Source organism: Vidua macroura, chromosome 1 (genome assembly GCF_024509145.1).
Source record: "Vidua macroura isolate BioBank_ID:100142 chromosome 1, ASM2450914v1, whole genome shotgun sequence".
In the NCBI taxonomy this organism is placed as follows: Eukaryota; Metazoa; Chordata; class Aves; order Passeriformes; family Viduidae; genus Vidua; species Vidua macroura.
Window position 1 is genome coordinate 98721023 of NC_071571.1, and position 19885 is coordinate 98740907.

The 19885-nt window shown below is 37.1% G+C and overlaps 1 protein-coding gene across 1 annotated transcript in view; it reads left to right on the forward strand.

Annotated features, from left to right (window-relative positions):
- The first annotated feature begins 1418 nt into the window (after positions 1 to 1418).
- The window catches only part of TMX3 (thioredoxin related transmembrane protein 3), a 29291-nt gene continuing 10824 nt past the window's right edge, over positions 1419 to 19885 (forward strand). The window contains exons 1-10 of the mRNA XM_053989538.1: positions 1419 to 1479; positions 1700 to 1754; positions 6501 to 6540; positions 7519 to 7642; positions 10806 to 10851; positions 11809 to 11889; positions 12755 to 12854; positions 13107 to 13184; positions 15417 to 15483; positions 19456 to 19513. Of these exons, the coding sequence (XP_053845513.1) occupies positions 1431 to 1479; positions 1700 to 1754; positions 6501 to 6540; positions 7519 to 7642; positions 10806 to 10851; positions 11809 to 11889; positions 12755 to 12854; positions 13107 to 13184; positions 15417 to 15483; positions 19456 to 19513 (698 nt within the window). The 5' untranslated portion in view covers positions 1419 to 1430. The remainder of the gene's footprint in view (positions 1480 to 1699; positions 1755 to 6500; positions 6541 to 7518; positions 7643 to 10805; positions 10852 to 11808; positions 11890 to 12754; positions 12855 to 13106; positions 13185 to 15416; positions 15484 to 19455; positions 19514 to 19885) is intronic.

Consider the following 19885-nt stretch of genomic DNA (forward strand, 5'->3'; position numbering starts at 1 on the left):
TATTTTAGAATTCTAATGTGAGCTATTGCATATACTCTCAGGCCTTGGCCTGTTTCTCAGCCTATGATATGGAAGATGGCTTTTGCAAAGGGCTCGACAACTCTGGAGGTTATTTGATGAATCCAACAGGCTATTCCCACAGAGCATTAACTGAAGAGTACATCTTCACCAGACCAGTGTGGAAGGTAATGAGTAAGAGAACACGTATCTACATCCATGTAAGTACAAGCACATGTGCACACACACACAGAGCAGCCCAAAAATGAAGCAACTTCAGTATCTGCAGCTTATAGACATTATTCAAAGAGACAATAGACCCGCTCATTAGATGAAAAGTCTTAAACACTTAATTCAGAGGAACTGGACGGTCCCTAGAAAGAATCCACCCTTTTCTGACAAAGATCTCAAACATTTGCATGTACAGCTGAAGAAAGTAATTCTAGTATAGGGAGAAAAAATAAGAGTTTACACTACAGGAATCAAAATTGAAATGGGATAGATCACAGAATCACAGAGTAGTTGAGGTTGGGAGGGACCTCTGGAAGTCATTTGGTCCAAACCCTCTGCTCAGGCAGGACCATTTAGAGATGGTTGCTCAGGACCATGTTCATGTGGCTTATGAGTATCTCACAGATGGCAGACTGGTGGGCAGCACTCAAGTCACACTTGCAGTGAAGAAGTGTTTTCTCACATTCTCAGAGAATCTCCTGTGTTTCACTTTATGGCCATTCCCTTTTGTCCTGTCACTGGGCACCACTGGCAAGAGGCCAGCTTTGGTCTATTTGCAGCCCCTTTCAGGTATTCACACACGTTAGTAAGGTTCCCCTGAGCCTTGTCTTTTCCAGGCTGAACAACCCCAAACCTGCTTTAATTGAAGTTTTTAAACAAGCAGGACTACTTGCCCTACCAGGACCTGCAGATCTGCATTGACAGAAAAAAAAAAAACCACCATAGCTGAAGATAGGAAAGCCTGTAACAGGTTTGAGCGGACGAGGGAGTGACACCGACATTAAAATGAGCAAATTTCGCGCCCGTGCTGAAGGAAGGCTGCTGATACAGCAGCAAGGCAAGGGGTGAACTCTACCCAAAGCAGAGAGCCGCCAACATGACAGGCGGCACACGCATTCCTGCTGGAGGGAGGGCGAGGCTTGTTCTTCCAAAGGAGCAAAGCATTGATTCAACTGAACGAGAGTCTCCCTGATGGGGAAATGACAGAGTCTATGCACCCCGCGTTCCGTCACCGCGCCGCAGTGCCACGCTTGCCTCCCTCTCGCCTCTTTGGGCGCCCTTCATCAGGGCGAGCACCGCGGAGCCGCCGGGGCTGCGGCCGCCGCTGCGCCCGGAGCCCGCCCCGCCGCCCGCGGCTCCGCGCCTGCGCCGCGAGGAGAGGTCGGCGCTTCCCCTTCCGGCCGTGCCGCGGCTCTGTCAACATGGCAGCGGCGCCAGGCGGGCGGCCGCGCTGCCTCCTCTGGGCGGCAGGTGATGGGCAGGCGGTGTCGGCTTCGCCGGGCTGGGCTGCAGGGCAGAGGGGGGAAGAGCGGTGGGGCTGGGAGACGGGCGGCGCTGGGGCAGGCAGGAGTGTAGGCAAGCGCTGGGGGCGTGAGGGACCAGGAGGGAAGGGAGTCTGTCAGCTGGCGTGGGTGAGCACCCCGCGTTGGTTCGGGCATCACTCACGGAACGCTTTTCCTTTCCCTCGCAGTGGTTGCACATGTGGTGGCGTCAGGTGCAGGTTTTGTGGAGGATCTAGATGAGTCGTAAGTATTGGGCTGTCTTGCCTAATTGCCAAGACATGGTTGTTTTCTTGTGAGGAGCATGACCCCAGACTTTGTGTGTAGTGTTCTTGTCGAGAAAGCTACACTGGAAAAGATTGTGATTTTTGTAGCAGGAAGGAAAGAAAAATTGTGGTCTGAAATACTGTAGAATATTCTCTGTTGGAAGGGACCCACAAGGATCATTGAAGTATAATTCCTGTCCCTGCATAGGACTCCCAAAAAGTCACACCATGTGCCTGTTGTCCAAACCCTTGAGCTCTGTCGGGCTTGATGCTGTGACCATTTCCCTGCGGAGCCTGTTCCAGAGCATGAGCACCCCCTGGCTGAAAAACTTTTTCCTGATATCCAACCTAAACCTCACGAAGACAGCTTTATATTGTTCCCTTGGGTCATGTCACTGGCCACCAGAGAGAAGAGATCAATTATTGCACCTCTTGAGGAAGTTGTAGACTCCCATGAGGTCTCTCCTCAGTCTCACCTATTGAGGAGGTTCAATTAATGAAGCTGAGGAACATTTTAATTTTTCAGCTTCTTTAAAGCTGTTATTGTGGTGGTGTTGCCAGAAATGATTTTAGGCTTCCTTTCTTGTTCTTTCTTTTTGGTAGGGTAAATACATTGGTGTGCTGGTGCTTGCCCCAGATAAAAGCTGATCACATTTAACCAAGTTCTTCATTAGTGTTTGTGGCATGGCTGCCACATGGGGTTGGGAAAATGAGTCTTAAGTGCATTCATGCGTGGCCAGAAACGGAAGAGAGAAAGAGGCTGCAGGACTAGTTCATGGTTGCTTGAAATGCCAGTAATATTTGTGTAAAAATGTGCCTTTACAACAGAATTAGTCCCGAGACTGTGCAGGAGTTGAAGTGCCATGAACTTGGTTGTGTAGTCACTGTTGGTGTACTGGTTTGCTGTAGCAGTTTGGTAGCTACATAGGTGCTGTTTTCCAAGAAAATTACCCAAATGAATGTTTTCGAGTGTTTTTTGGTCAGAATAGCAGGTTCATATCAAGTGCTACAAAGCAGCACAATTATTGGAATTGAAAGAGAAGGTCTGAGGAATAATAGCTGGTAAGGAGAGAAGTTGGCGTTAGATGACTGCTTTGGGATAAATTCAGCCAGTTAAAGGTGATATTTTCATGAGGGCTCAATCCATGATAAATTGCATCAAGGAGCTAAACTGTCAGGAAACCACTCACATTTTTACAGTGTTGCTTGTTAATCATAAGATCAGATGAGATGTAGTGATTTTATCAGTGAGGGGATGGGAGCATATGGAAGGAGTTCTCAGGAGAGACACAGCAGTGTCTGGTGTTGTTAAAAAACAACTGAAGCATGGGAACTGTTTGGACTGGATTTTTGAAGCTTGTTTTTAAAACATTCTCATATTTTCAAGGACTGCAGATGCATTCACTTAGCCTGTCTGTGCTCCTACATCATGTTCCTGTATCATGTTTCCACATGTGTGTATTTAAATATATTTGCTGTTTTGGAATGAAGAATCATGATTCTTCAGTCACATAACCTTTTAAAGTAACTGATAAAAGGAAATCTTACTTTAGAACACTTGAATTTTTCAGTTACAGAACTATACAGATGCATGTATTTGCAGTTGAGAATAAGAATTGAAGAATTGTTTGGGGCAGGTTTTGTAGGGGATTTTTTAAATTTTTTGTAGCTAACTGGCATGTGTTGAGAGAGGTCATGAACACAATTTAAATTTAATTGAAATTACAATTTAATTTAAACAATTTAACTTTTAGTTTAATTTTGCTCCAAACCGGGGAGCAGTGGTGTGAAGTTTCAAGTTTTCCATTTTATAGATGCCAAAACGTTATGGACATTCTACTGTTGCCGAAAGCTTTGTGTTCTCTTGGAATTTTAGTAGTTGTAAACAATGTGGACTAGTACAAGGCACAGGTCCCTTTCCTAAGCTTACAGGATATAGGAAAACAAGTAGCAGAGCAGAGTTGATAGAAGTGCCCAGCTGGGCTGTGGGAGGGGTGCACAAAATGAGCTGTGGCTTCCTCTTGGCTTGTGCTGCTCTGATAGCAGATCTGCTGCCTCAGGTCAGTACTCATCTTGTGATGGGTGTGGACTTGTTCTAATGTGATAATGAAGCAGGTAAGTAACCTGACTTAAAAAGGAAGTGTTTTTCTGTCTGTGGGGTGGCTCAAACCAGGATCAGAAGCATCAGAAACGGTGCTAGGGGAAAGCAAGGGACAGATACAGCAGCTGGGTCGTTTTAAGGCCTTTGGAATTGTGACCTTGGTGTTCAGTTTTGCTTCATGCTGGTTTCTTTTAACTGTACATGACTAAGTGGGGTGCTTGGTTTAAGTGGGGGCTGAGAGAACATTCGATCATGTAGTTGGGAAGATGTATGTGTTTGAGACAAGTAATTTTGATTCAAGGATGTGCAATGCTTACACTATCTTTCCATCAGTGTGATTGTGTTTCTGTCAGCTGACAGAGGATTGCACAGGACAGCTAAAAAGAGACTGATATTTTGTGCCTGGAAAATGTATTTATAGGGCCTAGAAACAGCATCTTCAGAAAATGCTTCACTGCTCATTTGTAGAGAGATTTCTGGTTTTCTTCAGCAGTGTGAAAGTGAACTTTCTTAATATTGTCTAGTAATTTAATCATTGACATTAACAAAACGAGTGAGTTTTGATAGTCGGGGTTTTGTTACACTTAAGATTTTAGTTTCTGTGGAAGTTGATTAAATAGGTGCTTGTAGATGAGAAGTACATTGAAATTTATTATTATAAAAACTACAGTATTTTTTATGCAACCTTAAGTCAAAATTATTAAACTCTGTTGGAAAGCTCAGCCTCCAGATGTTTCATTCTTTCTCTTTTCTTTCTGTGTGCTGGCAAGGTTGCAGTCTACCTTGCTCAGTACTCAAATGCTCTTTACAATTTGCCATAACAGTTGTACTGTGGCAGAGTAAGGAGAGCATTTAATTGTAAATTCTTCTTATACAAAGAAAAAGTGATATTCTAAATTGAAGCACAGCCTAGGATCTTATGATTCAGTAACTGCTTTCTGCCTCTTGCATCATAGTCAATTATTTGGCATTGTAATTGGAAGTTAGCTGTAGCTTTGTTAGAGTTCTCAGGAGATGCTGGGCGCTCATTGGTTTTTTCATTAGCTCTATGGTGCTTAGGGTGGTGAAGTAAGTTTTTTGTGAGGTTGTCAGCTAAGCAATTTTGTGACTTAAAAATGCTGCTTTCCTTTAGCAGTTCCATAGCATAGTCTCTGCAAATACCTTTCCTGCTGCTGTACAGGCGTTGCAGCCTTGGTATGCCATTAATAAAATAGGCTGCAATTTACCAGTGAAATCCTGCAATTCTAAGTTTCAAACACTCAACGCTGTAATTAGATTGTATTCATGATTTCTGAATTATTTCTGTCAAACAGTAAGCCAATATCAGCATTAGTATTTCTTCAAGACCATTATGGACTGTTACAGATTCATCTTTAAATGAAATATAATAAATTCTGTCTACTGTTTATGGGCCATTTATAGGCATGCTGCATATTGGGAACTATTATCTCCTATTAATTGGATCTTAAGAGTGTAGATCCACACTTACCGCATAATTACAGTAAATATCTCATTTTAAAGGAAGAGTGGTACAGTAGAAATGTTCTATCATGTATGTTAATACATAAAGTGTGCTAAAGTACTAAAGTGTGTGACTTTAGTCCCAGTCCTAGTCACTTACGAAGTCTGTCTTTTACAAAAATAAACATTAGGTTAAAGTTCTAGCTAATTTGATTCCCTACATAGAATTAATTACATAAAATTACATAATTAATACATAAAATTCTAAATTAATGCAGTAATTCATATGGAGCTTGTAGTGACAACAGTGAAATGTGTAAGCAGCATTTTGGGAGATACCAAAGAACTTTGATTTATCAAGCTTAGTTTTGTATTAGAGATTTTAGTATTCAGTGACAGATTTACAGTTAATAAAACCAGTCAGTTAATTTAAATGCCATTTGTTTAGCATTAAGAAAATTCAGTACTACCTGTGTATCTCTGGGTTTTATCAGTAACTTGATCATTTTTATTCCATTAAGTTGGTTTCATGGTTGTGTGCAACTTTAATAGAACTATAAACTGATGCACCTATAGTAGAATGTTAAAGGAGGTTGAATGAAAATTGCTTTGCATGGTAATATTAAAGATAATTTAGTTAGTTTAAGTTTAGTAAAGCTAAGATTAACAGTTTAAACCAATACTCAAAGAGTCTGTATTAGTTGGTATTTAAAAATACAACAGCAAATATTTTTAATATAACTAACACAACTGAAAAATACTTCTTCCCCCTAGATTCCACATGCTAGTCAAATGTCTTCTGTGTGTTTTGGTGTGTATTCTTATTTCTTGCTGTTTTGGTTGGTGTGGTTTTTTTTTTTTTGGTTTTTTTTTTTTTTTTTTTTTGTGTTTTTTTTTTTGGTTTTTTTTTTTTTTTCTTAGGAAATAGTTAGAGAAACCTAATAGCACATCTGTGTGTGTGTAGTATCATGTACAGGGGCAATATTACACTAAAAAATAAGCATCTCCTCTGTTTCCCCACTCTCAAAGAAAGAAACAAAACAGAAGTCTTGTATCTATAGTTTTATATTAACCTTATTGTAGACCTTTTCTTTTTCACACGTGCATTTCACTATTTTATTTTCAGATACATAACTTATTGCTTTAATTTTTTCCCCTTTTTAGGTTTAAAGAAAACCGTAAAGATGATATTTGGCTTGTAGATGTGAGTATATAAGGAAAATGGGAAGATCTGCTGGTGGAAATCAAAAGACAGACTGCACAGTGCTACACCCTGTAGTCAGGCTCATCGCTTGGAAAATTGTTTGTACATGATGCAGAAAAACTTGATGACAGTAATTCTGACAGGATAGATAAGCAGTCTGTCTGCTGTTCAGAGTAAACCAGGAGTAGGCTGAATAGCCTGCTAAATAAGCTTCAGTTTGTTTTGCAGTCCTTTAAAAAGGAGAGCAGATTACCTAACACACTCAGGAAGTGATAACCTCTGTTGAGAATTTTTATAGTTCCTTTCATTAATTATATCAGCTGATTTGGGTTCGAGATTTCTGTTAGCACTGAAAGACCAAATATATGAGACCCCTGTTACTTTTCTAAATTATTTGGAAAGATTCAGTGTCCCTTATTTCTGGGACAAAGAGTTTTTTAAAAGATTGAGTTTGCTTGTGAATGAGGTAACATTCCTTTTTTCACCCAAATCTGTACTGTAATTCTCAAAATTTTATTACTCAGATTAGTGATTTTTGAGTGGGAAAAACTATACATGCTACTTGAGAGTTATCAGCAGTGTATAGCAAAACAAAATCCAGCTTTTTTTAAGTTGTGACCTTACCTTGTTATACCAAAACATTGATATCTTCTGCCTGTTGACGAATTCATATTTCTGGATAGATTGTTTATATGATCTTTTAACTTTCAAAAAAAAAGTTACCATGCAGTCTATTCCTAAATAAGAAATCATATAATAGTGCAGCAATTTAATGTATTCTTTTCAAACTTGTGCTTTCATATTAAAATTAGGACTAAATCATAAATGCTGCTTGTCATGCTAACCTTGTAACTTGCAATTTTATTAAGGCATAAGGAGTACCATGACTTAAATCTTGCTAACAATTTAAGGGTTAATTGTAGAATCAATTTCTACTAAACTATTTTTTTTTTTTTGTGAAATGTATTTGCTTCTCAGTTTTATGCACCTTGGTGTGGCCACTGTAAGAAGCTAGAGCCTGTGTGGAATGAAGTGGGCATAGAAATGCGAAACATGGGTTCTCCAGTAAAAGTTGGGAAGATGGATGCAACTTCCTTTTCTAGTAAGTATGGTTTGTTTAGGAGTAATTTCATCACAGCCTCTGTTTTGAAACTACTATTTTTTTTCTTGCAGTTGATCTTCTGTGTCATAGCACAACTATGCAAACAGTAATTGTAGAAAAATTTCCTGATTATTTTTTTTCTAAAGGTGACAACTTTCTGTAGTATGTGCTTTTTATCACAATTTTTTATGCTTGAGTAGGGAGTTCTTCCTAATAAATGGAAGGTAAAAGCTTTTCCAAGATCTGCTTTTGATATGTCTCTTAGAATATTGTTACATAAGCATTTTTATGTGGTGTGTCTCTGGAGAGCATCCAGTTTTAGGTTCCTTCTGTTACTGCTGGAGGAGTGCCCGTGTTCTTGTTCTTACTCATTTCAGGTAATCAGTCCTGAAACTGTTACACAAAGCCTGCTGAAATAACTGAACTCATTATATCAGCGATCGCTACTCAGCTGATTTCTTCCCATGTTTCTCAGTAAATTTCTTCTCAAAGAACCAAATTCAGTGCTTTCAGTGCTTTTTTGTTTGCTGATGCCTTTCATATGTATCGACCTTTTCAGAGAAAACCCCAAACCTTTGGTACTCAGAGAAGTGGTTTGGGTAGATATGAGAGGATTGTTGAATGCTTGACAGTACTTCCTTTGTGTTTGTGTGCTTCTGTATTGTCAATTTGCTTAAATCTATGTTGAACCAGGAGGATATTTAAAAGAGAAAGTGTAGGGAGGTGTGGGGCCCAAGTGAGATCTACATATAATAAAATTGTGTAAATACATGTAATGTTTTTAGTTAATATCCATTAAATCTGATTATTCAGGTTTGTTGTATTTGCCTAAAACGTTATGCAGAATACTTTTCTCAGTGGTATTCCAGTTTTTCCAGTGCTTAGATATAGGAGAGTTTGGTCTTTAGAGATTAAAATGGTTTTGTCTCAAAGACCAATTTATTGTATATATCCTTTTCTATAAAACCAAATAAATATGACTTCATGTTTCATCTTAAAGATACTTATTTTCTGTAGAAAAGTAAGTCTGGAGAATTATAAGTTTCAAGTTCATGCAACCAGGTAACTTTAAAACTGGGAATGCATTTCATGGTTCTCTAACTTTCCACTCATGTATATAAAATTCTAAATCATATAAATTGTATGAACTCTTACCCTGAAATATTTGTATTTGTCATCCTGTTACTGAAATCTTGTGGTTTATACCTGGAACAGAATTGGTACTGTGTTTTTGTTATATAATTCATTTTTGCTTATATAAAAATCACTAAAAGCTGCAAGGGTTCCTTTCTGCCCTGGAAAAATTTTTCTTCTCAGATTTGGTACTAGTTTCATAGTGTCTTTTGAAATACTTTTATACTTTCATTTTGAAAGTGGAAATTTTACATCTGAATATGAAAAACTCAAGTCAACTCTGATTAATACCTTTGCAATCTAAAGATTCTCTGAAATCAAAGTAGTTCAGTCTTGAAAATACCAGAAGGAAATGCAGCTGTTATGTGTACGTGTCACTAGGAAGGAACGTGAGTGGTTTGCTCTGCATGGTTTGTGTTTATAATAGGAATATGAAGTAGTGTGAAAGAGCTGAACTTTGGGAAGCTTGTTGTCAGAGAGCTGAGATCACAGGTGAACATATAAATCACTAGTAAATGTTGCCTCTGGTAGCTCTCTGGAATGAGGATACAGCTCTTGCATCAACAGAGCAGTCACCTGCTGTGGTATCAGTTGAATTTTCAGGGGGTTTAGCCTCAGGAGTCCACTGTATGTGAACAGAGTAGAAATACATCACACCTAGGGCTGGCACAATTGCTGCTGTTTGCCTTTACTGTATTCCTCATATCAAGACGTAGAGGTGATGATGTAAGTAATTTCCATGAAGATGAGAGAATTTTGGTAATCCCCATGGCTGGAATGTTTAAAAAAAATATTAAATATGTCTCTTCTACTTCTCCTAAGCGCACACAAGAGCTGTACAAGGGGAAATAAAATGTCAGCTGCTCTTGTAATTGAATGTTCTAATACACATTTTAATACATTGTAGTTCTTTGTAGTAGAGCTGTAAAAGAAAAGGATCAGATTCAAATTGATCCTCATATGTTCTATTTCTTAGAACAGTTGTCTTTGATTAGATGCGTGTAGGTGAGCTGCTAGTTTTATTTGTAGTGCTGTGCAATAAGGTACTTGCAGCTGATCCAGGTGAACAGGCTTAGGGTCAATTTCTAAACTCTTTGCACACAAGACATCCAACATCTGCTTGCTGTGCCACGTTGTTGGTAGCTTCAGAATAGTTTTGTAACAAGCATTGATTCTAGGCGCTTTCGGAGTGCGGGGATTGTTACTCAACAGGGAATTGCACAAGTATTGCCACAATTTTAGACTTAATCCTTTTTTGAGACTGTGTGTAGTTTAATTTTCGGAAAAAACTAAATTTGCTGGAAAATATAGTTTCAGGTGGTAGTTGCTATGTTCACAAGTAGAGGGGTGGTTGGAAATTGTACTCCTCCAGTTGGTGGGAGCAAGGTAGAAGTTTCTAAACAGATCTGAGGTGAGGGAAAAAGTTCTTCAGTTGTCTTACTTTTAACCACTTCAGTAAGTAGCAGGTAAGTATCTGCATAGAAAGTGCCTACTTCTGGTAAGGTTCATGATAGTAGACATTTACTTGTGCGGAATATGATTTAAAAATGTTTTTGTAGTAACTGCAGTATGATACTGCACTTCTCGTTAGCCATTACTCTAGCACATGAGTAGTTAATTGTCTTCTGTTTTTTTTCAAGCATTAGTATTTACAGCTCTTCATCCTCAATGCTTAATTTTTGCCTCGTAGATTTTCAGTCAATTGTATGTGCATATTCAATGCATGCTTCTTTTGGTGAAAGCAGACCAAGCATGTCTGTCCAGAGGATTCTCATGACATTTGAGTTGTGGCATATGAATTGGGAGGCTATCCTGGGATCCTGCAGCACCTCTGAAAGAAGTCCAGAATTTAATGATGTATCTTAATAACTGCAAGCTTTTCCTTGAAAGCAAGTCAAGTAATTCATATTGAGCTAAGTGATAGTTTTTTCATTGGTCTATGTGGCTTGAATAGTAAAACATGTTTAAAGATTAAGGTAGGAGAGAAAAAAAGTCTTGGTTCACTTTGGCATTAACGCATTTCTTTCAGGTATTGCATCTGAATTTGGAGTGCGAGGCTATCCAACAATTAAGCTGTAAGTTGATCGTTCCTATTTAATTTCTATCAATGGTTTCATGACAAAAAATTAAAAATAGCTGTATCCATTTAGAAGTCTCAAACCCATGTAATGTATAGTCCAGTACAATGTAATGTTAAAAAAGACCCAATGGTTTTGAGAACTTTTAACTGTGGACATACTGGGGATTTTAGCAGATTATTGTTTAAGCAAATAGTATTCCTAATAGGTGATAATAAATCTTGTCCAGCTAGTTTTCTCAAAAAAAGAAGCAGAGATGTTCGGCTTGATAATCTTTAAGGATGAAAATTTTCTTGCCATATGGAGGTATTGAAAATTCCTCTGAATTTCCTAAACCTCTATGGATTCAAAGAAACCCTGTTAGAATTAGTAAAACTTACTTGAATACTTAGCTAATGCAAGCGTGCTACAGCCCCTCTCAGCAGAATACCATAAGCTGACCAACACTTCACTGGAGCTTAATACGTAAATTTGAAAAGTTTTGCAGATTATTTGATAACATTTCAATTATAAAAAAAGCATGAAAGAAGTTTAAATGCTTTCCTTTTACAAGGACTAATCCCTGAGTAGTATAAACGTTGAGTATGTTGGGTTTGGTTTGAGTGTGGGGTGTTTCGTCATTTTAGGGACCATTTAAATATGGTCATAAACAAGTATTCTAAATTATCTGTATGCTTACAAAGTAAATGACTGCTGTGCACTAGAAAAAATAATTGTAAAAGAATTTTAAGTATTTCAACAAGTCAGTAAATCAGATACTGTGTAAATAAGCTTTTATTCCATAATTCCATTATATTGTATTATTGAGTTTTATATTTTGCTGACCACTTCTTTGGCTTATCACTTGCTGAAAGGTGACTGTAGTAAACATGTGAAGATTGAGAAATCTTATATGTATGAATGTAGTTTAGATTATTGTTTTTCTGTTCTTTTTTTGTCTTTCTATTTATCTAGCTTGAAAGGTGACTTGGCATACAACTACAGAGGACCTAGAACCAAAGATGATATAATTGAATTTGCTAATAGAGTGGCAGGGTAAGTATACTCTTCTCAGAGACTGGCTCTGCTGATTCAAACTTATGTGGGACTTTGAGGTGGGCCAAGACTTACTTAAAAAAAACAAGATATTGAAGTCAAAAACTGTATGTACTATATGTGTGGCTGCATGGGAGACTGGTGCTGAGTTAAGATTATTTATTTATTTCTAAGGCCATTAAGATTATTTATTTCCTGGCTGTTGTGATTACGTTCAGAATTTTCTCTCTCAAATGATGGAGACCTCATTGTGGTCTTCCACTGTATGAAGACATCTTCTAAGAAATACAGAGAGTGTTTATCAAGGTCTGTACTAGCTAAGGAAAAATGGTTTTAAACAGAAAGAGGATAGGTTTAGAAAAAGTATTAGGAATAAATTCTCTACTGTGAGGGTGATAAGATACTGGAACCAATTGCCCAGAGACGTTTGGATGCCGCATCTCTGGAAGTGTTCAAGGCCAGTTTGAGTGGGGCTCTGAGGAATCTGATCTGGTGAAAGATGTCCCTGCTCATGGTGGCAGGGTTGGACCAGATGATCTTTGAGGTCCCTTCCAGTCTAGCCCAGTGACCAGCAAAATGCATGCGTGTTTACATCGTAACAGCATTTTGTAGTAAGGCCTGAATTTCCTATTTGTGTGCTATTTGATAAACATAACATGTTATTTGGTGGGAATGTTCTTCTTTTCTTTTAGTATAAAATAAAATAAATAATAACTTGAAAAACTAAATTACTACGCATTTTGGAATTTATTTTTTGAAAAACGGCACAAAAAACTGTTTGACATTTTCTTGTGAATTTTTATTTGTTTGGGTTTTGGAGAGTGCACAAACTGAGATTTTTCTATGTCTTTGTTTCCCTTTCCAGACCTCTCATCAGGCCACTTCCTAGCCAGCATATGTTTGAGCATGTGCAAAAGAGGCATCGTGTACTTTTTGTATATGTTGGTGGTGAATCTCCTTTAAAGGTTTGAAGCTTGATTAAATAAAGTTACTTCTTTTGGCTATTTAGGGAGTAATTTTAAAAATCTTTCAAAAGACTGAAGTGCATGCTTGTAACAAATTCTTGGGGTTCTTTACATTTATTAAAGTGCTTTTACAACCTTATGCTATAAACATGTTTTCAAATTGCTCTTTGAAGATAAGGTATGTGACAGAGCTTTTGTTTGACACATACTAAAAGTTCAGAAATTAAAAAAACGTTGTTTGTATTTTTTCAGGAAAAATACATTGAGGTTGCTTCAGAACTAATAGTTTATACATACTTTTTTTCTGCCTCAGAAGATGTGCTGCCTGAGGTGAGCTGTTTCCATTCCTACTGCTTCCCCAGATACTACCTTTTTCTCCTCATCTATGTAATTTTGCAGTTTCGATGGCACAGAGCTGGCTTCTTACAATATGTTTGGCTTTGGTAGATAGCTGAGTAATTACACTGAAACATGTAATGTTTGAGTCTATGTGGGGAAAGAATACAACCCAAATTTCAGTCTGTCATTGCTTTGTTTTGGCCAAATTACTTGTTCAGTCATATTAGTAAAATTAATCAGAGAATGGGCAGAACTCAATGTGGGCCACACAACTTGTTCAAGAAAGTAGATACCTGGATTTTTAGCCAATGCAAAACTCCTGTTGCTCCCAACAGTCCTTTCACCAAGCACTTTTAAAGCATTAGGGGGTTTGTAGTATGAATTACTACTGGTACCCTAGTAATCAGAAGTAAGTGAAGAGGTAAGGTATTTTCATCTTGTACAATACAGCCAATCAACACATTAATCTTCCTGGGGATTAGCCAGTCCAGACCACTGACTGCAGAATTCTCTTGTGGCTTTTTTGAGGATTCTGTGACAAGGAAATTATTTACAGTTCATCACAAGGGTGGAAAAAATTGATGTTAGTGTAGTGAGTCTTAGCCATTGTGGCTTACTTGTTGTAGCAAAATTAAAAGACTTCTTCATTTATTGTTATCTCCAAGTGGGACCTAAGTCTGCCCCATGCCTATGAACATGTGACTTTGTGAAGTTAGTTGGTGATTAATGGAGTGAGAACTAGCATAATTTGGTTTGTTGTTTTGTGGGCTTTTTTTTAGGCAGCTGCATTTTACAACACCATAAGTAGAACTGGCCTCATTATAAGTAGTGTATTGTTAGTTCTCCAGAAGTCTTGTATCAAAAACTACCTTAATTTAAATATTTGTATTTGCACTTCAGCTCCAGCTGAGCAAGAAAAGTACTGTTCAGTTGTGCAGCCTGAAGAGTAAAAAAGGCTGGAAGTCTTTGAGGTTCTGTGATCACACTGACATAAGCAGTGAGCTGTTTTTTTTCCCACAGAAGTTAATTTCCCACCAGTGTCATTTAAGCTGAAGTAGTGATGGTATTCAGTATTCTATGGAGAGAAGTAAAAATACTCAGAAATTTCTGGTTGTGAGTTGTAATGAGCCTTTGCATTACAGGGTTCACTGTTAGGCTTTGTTTCATCACCTCGGGTAATATTATTCCAAGCTTTAGGCATCTTTTGCAAGCTTTAAGCTGTTCACAGATTGATTTGTCCTTCAAAGATGTTAAATTATGTTTTGGGCAAGTAAGAGAACAAAGCATCATCTGGGACTACCTTCTCGCTTGTTCATATCAGCAATTATATTACAAATTACTGCTTTTACAAGGAAGTTAATGCAGAATGACAGAAGGCATGTCATTTGGAAATGATGCTGTCCTTTACCTTTCCAAAACATCGGTAAATCAGACAATTCAGATGACATGAATTTAGTTTGATGCAGTTCTTTCTTAACCACAAATGCTGTTAAAATTTTAGCTTAGAATACTAGCAAGCTGTAAGAAGTAGATGCAGTATTTTTTCTGTGGAAGTTCACTAAAAACATGAGCTGAATAAAATTGTTTTGAGTTCTAAGAAGAAAGGTTCTACAGTTTGTTTTTTAGTATGTTGCTGACCATCTTAAATATCATGTCTAGCATGGTAATACAGGCTTTTGTTAGTTGTCAAAATTAGGTCTGTTTGCAGCCCTGTGTGCTGAAGCTGTTGCTTTATATTCCCATCAGTCTGAAGCACAGGAAATAGCCCAGATTTAGTGGCACAAGTTACCGGTGGTACAATTTTTCTCTGCAAATTTGAGTGTCCATTTAGTAGAAGTAGCAGTATGACGGGTATGCTGATAACAGCACAAATTGGGAACTGAGGGCATGATTGATAAAACCCTCAAGTTACAATTTCCTATCTAAAGTCCACGTCCAATCCATAAACTATTCTTCATGCTACTGCAGATATCAGTAAAAATCACATTTCTTTTATGCTTTGTGAGATCCACCCTCTCAAAAATATATTTATGTTGTGTTGCTTTTAATATACAGAAGCTGATAAATTTATCTTACTTCATGTAGACAGAAAGTATTTAAGTGTCCTTAGAGATTTTCCCCATTAACTACATTTACATGTTTTCAGATGTTTTTTTTTTTTTTTTTTTTTTGTTTAAAAATCCTTTAATCTTCCATGGATTAATTGAAACCTGACTCTTTCAGTACGTGACATTGCCTGAATTGCCTGCTGTTATGGTCTTCAAAGATGGAACTTACTTTGTGTATGATGGTAAGTAAAAGTGGACATTACCTTAAGACAAAATATTTAAAGCATATAAACTGAAGGAGTAGGGATTTTTTGAAGGGTATGTAGGGTTGCCTGGAAATTCCCCAGTTTTAGGATAACTAGCAGCTCCTTCTTGAAGGAAAAGAGAACAAATTATTTGTTCTTCTGCAACAAAATGCAAGGAATTTGGTTTAGCAATACTGAAGTAGAAGTGATGATGTTTGCTTTGTGTTTTCAGTAAGATGTAGCTTCCAATGTTATGGTTTTGCCTGCATTAACGTACTTAAAAAAGTTACTTCCCTCACTGTACAAATTCATCATACACATGGACTACTTTAACTGGCTTGTTCAGTGTGTAAGCTGTAGAACAGCCACCTGAAACTAGCATTGTTTTATAACACTGCTATTTCTGCGGTGTATATAGGCAGTACATAAGGCCAGTACACCTGCCACTGCTGTAAAAGTGTATATCTGTATATATGTGTGCGTATCCATATAGAAGTATTACTTTGTACTCAGACTATACCATAAGGCATGTTAGAAGCACGTACACATACTCATAGTTACATTGCATAGCCTGGGCTTATTGGCAAGAGCATCTGCTCTTGATTTAGATTGTTTCAAATGCAGGTTTTCACTTTAAGTTGAAAACATATCACTCAGAAGATTATTCAGCACGTTTAATTTCTTAGGATAAGTAGTATTCTTTGTGACCTCATATAATAGATGTACTTCCTCTTCTGTTTGTTGGCTCCAGGTAAAAATTCACTCCACAGCCTCCATGATTTGCATTTTTTTAATGTTTTTTAGCAATTTGGGAGAAGGAAAGCTTGTCAGAGAAAAACTTCTTTTGCTGTGTGGCCTGCTTGCTTTTTCCACACCTTCTAAAACAAATGCAAAACCTGTAATAATTCAGGCTTTTAATTTAATTTATAAAAATTTTACTTTTTCATAATGTACCAGAAACATTATTGGAAGTCAAACAAATCATGAAGACACAGTTTAAGAGACTGAATAAAGTTTTATATGCAACTGTTATGACTGGCAGAAATTTGAAGAGCTCTCTATGAGGAAAAAGAGCAAAATGCACTTCAGTGCTCTGACCTTGTCTGGTGTTTTGGTTTGGGTTTTTTCCTTCTCCGCAGTGGGGGAAATGGATGCAGATCCATGGAATGCATTATGCTTGGAATTGCTTGCTACTACCTTACAGCAGATAACTGTTAATTATTGATACTTCGGTCTATACAATAGGATTTAAGACAAATAATTTATTGTGCATTTATTCACATAAAATGCAGCATATATGTCTTTCTTTTTTACTTGTGATTTAGATCTAGTTGATAGTATGTATTAGAATTTAATTCTTAATAGATTAAAACATCTAGCATCTTAAACTAGTCTTCAGTATAACTGCCAGTCATACATGACTATTTGTTCATTTACATTCACAGTGCTGTTTAATGCATCTGCTTTTTCTTGATCTTTCTGTTTCATTTAAGGACTCTCACAAATACTACTTTCTGTATTTTTAGATCTCTACTTTGAAACTTGACGAGTTATGTACACACACCCCTTTAAAAGGGTTTGAACCTTGTTCCTTTCTGCACTGGATCACAGCTTCTAATATAGCATTGTTTATCCTTGATTTGGAAAATAAAATCATCAAATCAACTTTTCATGCTTTTCTATAATACACTTTTTGTTCAACAATTGCAAATAGCTTTAGAAGTTTTAAAACTTAAAGTGCCCATAAAAGTGTCATAATTTGTCTAACAAGATTAAAAGGAAAAAAGGAGAAAAATGTGTGGTTGCCTCAGTAGTACTGAAATAGTAAATCTGATGGCCCACCTCTTAAAAAATGTTTTTGTTTTTGGTGTTTTTTTTTTGATGTTAGAGTATGAAGATGGTGATTTGTCATCCTGGATAAACAGAGAAAGATTTCAAGGTTACCTTCATGTAGATGGCTTTACATTGTATGAACTTGGAGATACAGGTGAGAAGATGCTGCTGCTAAACTATTTGACATTGTGTACTAAACAGTAAGAAAAATTTAAAAAGTACCAAGAACATGTTTTTAAACTTCAGAAATTAATAAATATCAGGTTAGAGCTGATAGTGGCAGTATTTTGTTGATGTTGGACTGACCTGTGACTAGAATTTTCAAGCACAGTCTACACTAGTCAGTTCCTCACAACTTAATAGTTAGTGTGTCTAATCCTGTGGTAGTCACAAAAATTAGTAGGACTTTAATTTAAGAGTGCCTTACATTTTGCATAAGTTGCATATTACCTCTTGGAACACATGCAGGGAATTTTCAAACTAGATTTAGAAGTATCAAATATGGATTGTCCAGGTATCTTACATCTAGTGGATTTAGATATCTTTGAAATAGATGTGGCAAGAAAGGGACAGGATTATGCATTGAAGTGGACTTGTCCCAGAAAACTTCAGCTTTTCTTTAGCAAAAGTTCTGTAGGCCAAATAAAAATTTTGCAGCCAGGTGACCACTGAAAAAGGCAAATGACTTGTACTGGTGCTAAGTACCAGGACATCTTATCATCTATGTTCCATTTCAAAATACTTACATTCATTCAACACTGACTTCTTTCAGGTTTTAAAGAATATGAAGTGTCTATGCTCTTCCATGTTTATGAAGCTAATATTGTTACATTTTGAATGGTTATTTACAGAAATGCTGTTGCAAGTTGTTTAAATGTAGCATATTTCTTTCTGTTACATTTTTGACTAACAATTCCTCAAATAACAAAAAAAAAACCCCAAAAAAAACCAAAAAAAAAAACCCCACCTTTGGAGGAACTGTCATTTACTTTAAAGAGCTTTATGTATTAATACATAGTACCTGGAATTTATTTACATCATCTTTGGTAGTCTAAAAGGGCATTAGCTGTCTATTGGTGTATTTATTAGGTAGTGTCTTAGGGTGGAAAGAAATGAGGAAAAAGTGAGAATTAATGTATGCAAGAAGTGGGATGGGGAGAAGCTATTGCTATTTCACAAGGAAGTATGGGAATGAATCATCGGTGTTCCCCTTAAAACCCTTCAGTATTACTTGAACAAGAGTGACACTTTATTTTTGAGGGGAATGCTTACTATGGCGTGGTGATAGGTAGGAACTGAGCAATTGGTTGGCTTGGTGGGGAGGATTTTGAGTGAATTGTGGCATCTGGAGAGAACTGGAAAATTAGCTTTCTGGAGCCTTGGGTTAATCTGGTTGATGACTGTGCTGTTAACAGATCTGCTTTCCTAACTGCAAGTGCTTGATCTGGAGAAACTTGGCCAGCTTTTTAAACATACTTTTATCTGATTGACCATAGCACTCTTTAGGTTTAGAGGTTGTTTTGTTTTTTTTTTTTCTTTTAATTAGAAAAACTTCACAAAGTAAATCTTGAAGAGGTCGGTATATTCTGGTGTTGACCTTTAAGCTCCTCTGACAGAGGTCTGTGAACTAACTTGTGTTTCTGGTATCATAAATTCTGGGCTCTGCCAGTAAATTTTCCAGGTTTTTTTTTTTTTTTTTTTTTTTCATAATGCTCACAACAGTATGAAAATCTGTTATTAAATCCATACAATAGTGATTTAATCACTTATAATCAGTTTCTGTTTGCTACTATATAATGTAGGTCTCCATCGCCTCATATTTAGGTATATGTAAATATGTAGCCTGAGTAGGAAATTAATTTTTATCTGCATTTTCTCCCTTTTAACTTCTTTTATAAATAGGCTTTTCATGCAAAGCTAGTGGTGTGGCATTGGGCTCCATCTTAATTTATTTTCAGTAGCTTCAAGACGACAGCTTGGTGAGCTTGAAGAGGCTCTTTGGCTGTGAGTCTGGTTTATACTTCAAAAATAATTCCTGTCCCTGGAGAGTACCTGATCTTCTAAGTTGACAGATTTCCCATTGGAGAATGTGTGTTTCTTTTTAAATGGTTTCAAGAATTTTATTCCTTATTTTAGGAAAACTTGTGGCTATTGCAGTCATTGATGATAAAAACTCTTCAGTGGAACATACCAGGTACAGAATTGAGTATTGGTGACACTATGGGAGAAATGTGCTGGTATAACATAGAGAAGTTTTGAAGTTTCTTAAATATTGAGAAATATAGGTTGAGTGGGTTTAACTTGTGAATGTTCTTTAATTTCTGACTTAGTGTACTAACTTTACTTATGGGTCGGTTGAAGCACATGTGAGTTCACTGAGATGGTGGAGTTCCTGTATCACTCTTCTGCCATTTGTTAATGAGATCACAGGAGCAAATGGTGATCTCATAGCTTTTAAAAGCTATTGTGTCACCTTTTAAACAAAGACAAAAGTGCTTGAGTTCAGATGACTTTGAGATGAACTCAGTGAGTTTAAACAAATGACTGTACTTCAGTTCCCTCGCAT